Genomic DNA, 1,908 nt, shown 5'->3' on the forward strand with positions numbered 1-1,908 from the left:
AGGATTCAATGCCACTGGAATACAACGTTTTGTGAAGACCCGATCGCAGCTCTTAGAATTGGTATGTACTGCTGCACTAGGCAGACAGAGGAGGTAGGAGAAAACTAGTAAAGTCACTTTGGTTGCAAGTCAAATGCATTGTCAATTGGCTACCGAATAACCTATGTCAAAGCATAATATGTGTTGCCACATAGACTGCAAATTAGCCAATTAGAGCACAGAACGGCCGTCAGGCCGTGCACCCTATGTCGTTGCACATGTATGTACCTATTCTAACGAGATACGTGTGCTAATGGGAGCGTTGGAAATAGTGGCAGCAAAGTCCAACCCGCAGCAAACGATGATCTCCATTGAAAGCATGGAGGTGGCTATACATCCACAAAAGAAAACGGAGCGATCACAGAGGACGAGTTCACCATGCCGAAACCTTCTCAGGTCTTTCTTCTTGGTACAATGGAACAAGCCAAAACTAGGAGTGCTTAAACGGTGTAAAAGCCTAGCGAACCTAAGGACAAACCAACTTTACCACCCCAACAAAGCAGAGGAGAGCTACAGAACCACTTACCCATGGAGATTGCTGCTTTATGAGGCAGCAGAAGACAAAGTACTGGACAGCGCGGCGAACCAACCGCAGGAGATTCTTCTGGCATCGATCAAAACTCAGTTACGTAACTACCAGGCTTCTATAGGTACATAAAAACAACACCCAAATAGAAGGCCAACTTAACACACACCTATTCTAACGAGATAGCATACATTTTTGAACACATACCAGTACGCTAGACGGTGTCGATGACAACGACAAGGGCAATATCGCCGGTGAAGCCCTCAGGGGCGGTGAATAGGATTTGAGAGTTTAGGCTATGTATATAGGCGTAACCTTTAGCGTTAGAGCCACACCAGTTCACTTATGCTGGGACAGGAAATTGGTGGTCTATGCACCCATTTTTGCTGGCTCTCTTGACGTAGACTATTCGATATCTATACACATCTAGCACCAATGTGTTTTTTTAGCCGTTTGTGTGATCACTGTCTGTCATGTTGCCCACACTGGCCGGCGTCGACCTCGCTGTCGACTCTCTAAATGGAGGGCGCAACGTGTAGCTTGAGAAATCAAGAATAGCGTCGATATTACCGACGTTCACCTCCATCGCGGATAGTATACCCTGAATCTAGATACGCCCAAGCCCGTACTGAGTACGGTACTCTGCGTCTGCAAGCAGCGGGCCATCTTCCATCGCGTCGTGCATCGCTATTTGCAGCGTTTCGATCTGCTGAAGCTGGAGAAATGTTGTATGGTCTGATACAACTAGCGGTACCCTGTTCGGAAGCCTTGCTTGTGCAGTCGTCCTGTAGTCCTGTGATGCGGGACCCACCGGTACTCCCTGTTCTCGAAGAAGACTGGCAACACGAGGCATTTGTTCTTGAATGCAAGCTCCTCTTTGTAGTGACGTCGTAGCCTCGACCACGTTGGGTACGTATACACAATGTCCATCTCTGCGCAGCTTTCCTTAAGTGATGCTCTATTGAGCTGAGCTGCATACATCCTGTCGCTACAAAGCACCTGAAAGCCGTTTTGGTGCGCGGATTTGGTGGGCTTAAGTAGATGGAGAACTCGGAACACCACTGACCCGGCAGATTGCTCACAAAATGCTCTCCATTCTTTGGCACGAAGGACACCGTATCCATCTGCTATTTTGAAAATTGGAAAATAAATGCTGGCGAAGGAACAACTTTGCTACGGCATGAGCCGTGAGGATCTCCATTCCTAAAGAACAATCGTCAGGTTAGACCCTCAGGAAGACAAATAATAAAGTAACAACAACTCCAGCAATGCTTACTACAGGTTCGCGTCCACCAGGCTTGAGATCAGAATTACACCAGTTCTGGAGCTCTGCTATCATCAGC

At 47.5% G+C, this 1,908-nt stretch overlaps 1 protein-coding gene across 1 annotated transcript; it reads right to left on the minus strand.

The window, feature by feature from the left end:
* Positions 1-1,172: 1,172 nt before the first annotated feature.
* PPTG_00785 (hypothetical protein) lies at positions 1,173-1,495 on the minus strand (the record flags this gene model as incomplete). Its single annotated transcript, XM_008892297.1, has 2 exons — positions 1,173-1,320; positions 1,377-1,495. 2 exons carry the CDS (start codon positions 1,493-1,495, stop codon positions 1,173-1,175), a joined length of 267 nt encoding a protein of 88 aa, XP_008890545.1.
* Positions 1,496-1,908: the final 413 nt, after the last annotated feature.

The sequence above is a fragment of the Phytophthora parasitica genome (genome assembly GCF_000247585.1).
Source record: "Phytophthora parasitica INRA-310 unplaced genomic scaffold supercont2.1, whole genome shotgun sequence".
In the NCBI taxonomy this organism is placed as follows: Eukaryota; Oomycota; class Peronosporomycetes; order Peronosporales; family Peronosporaceae; genus Phytophthora; species Phytophthora nicotianae.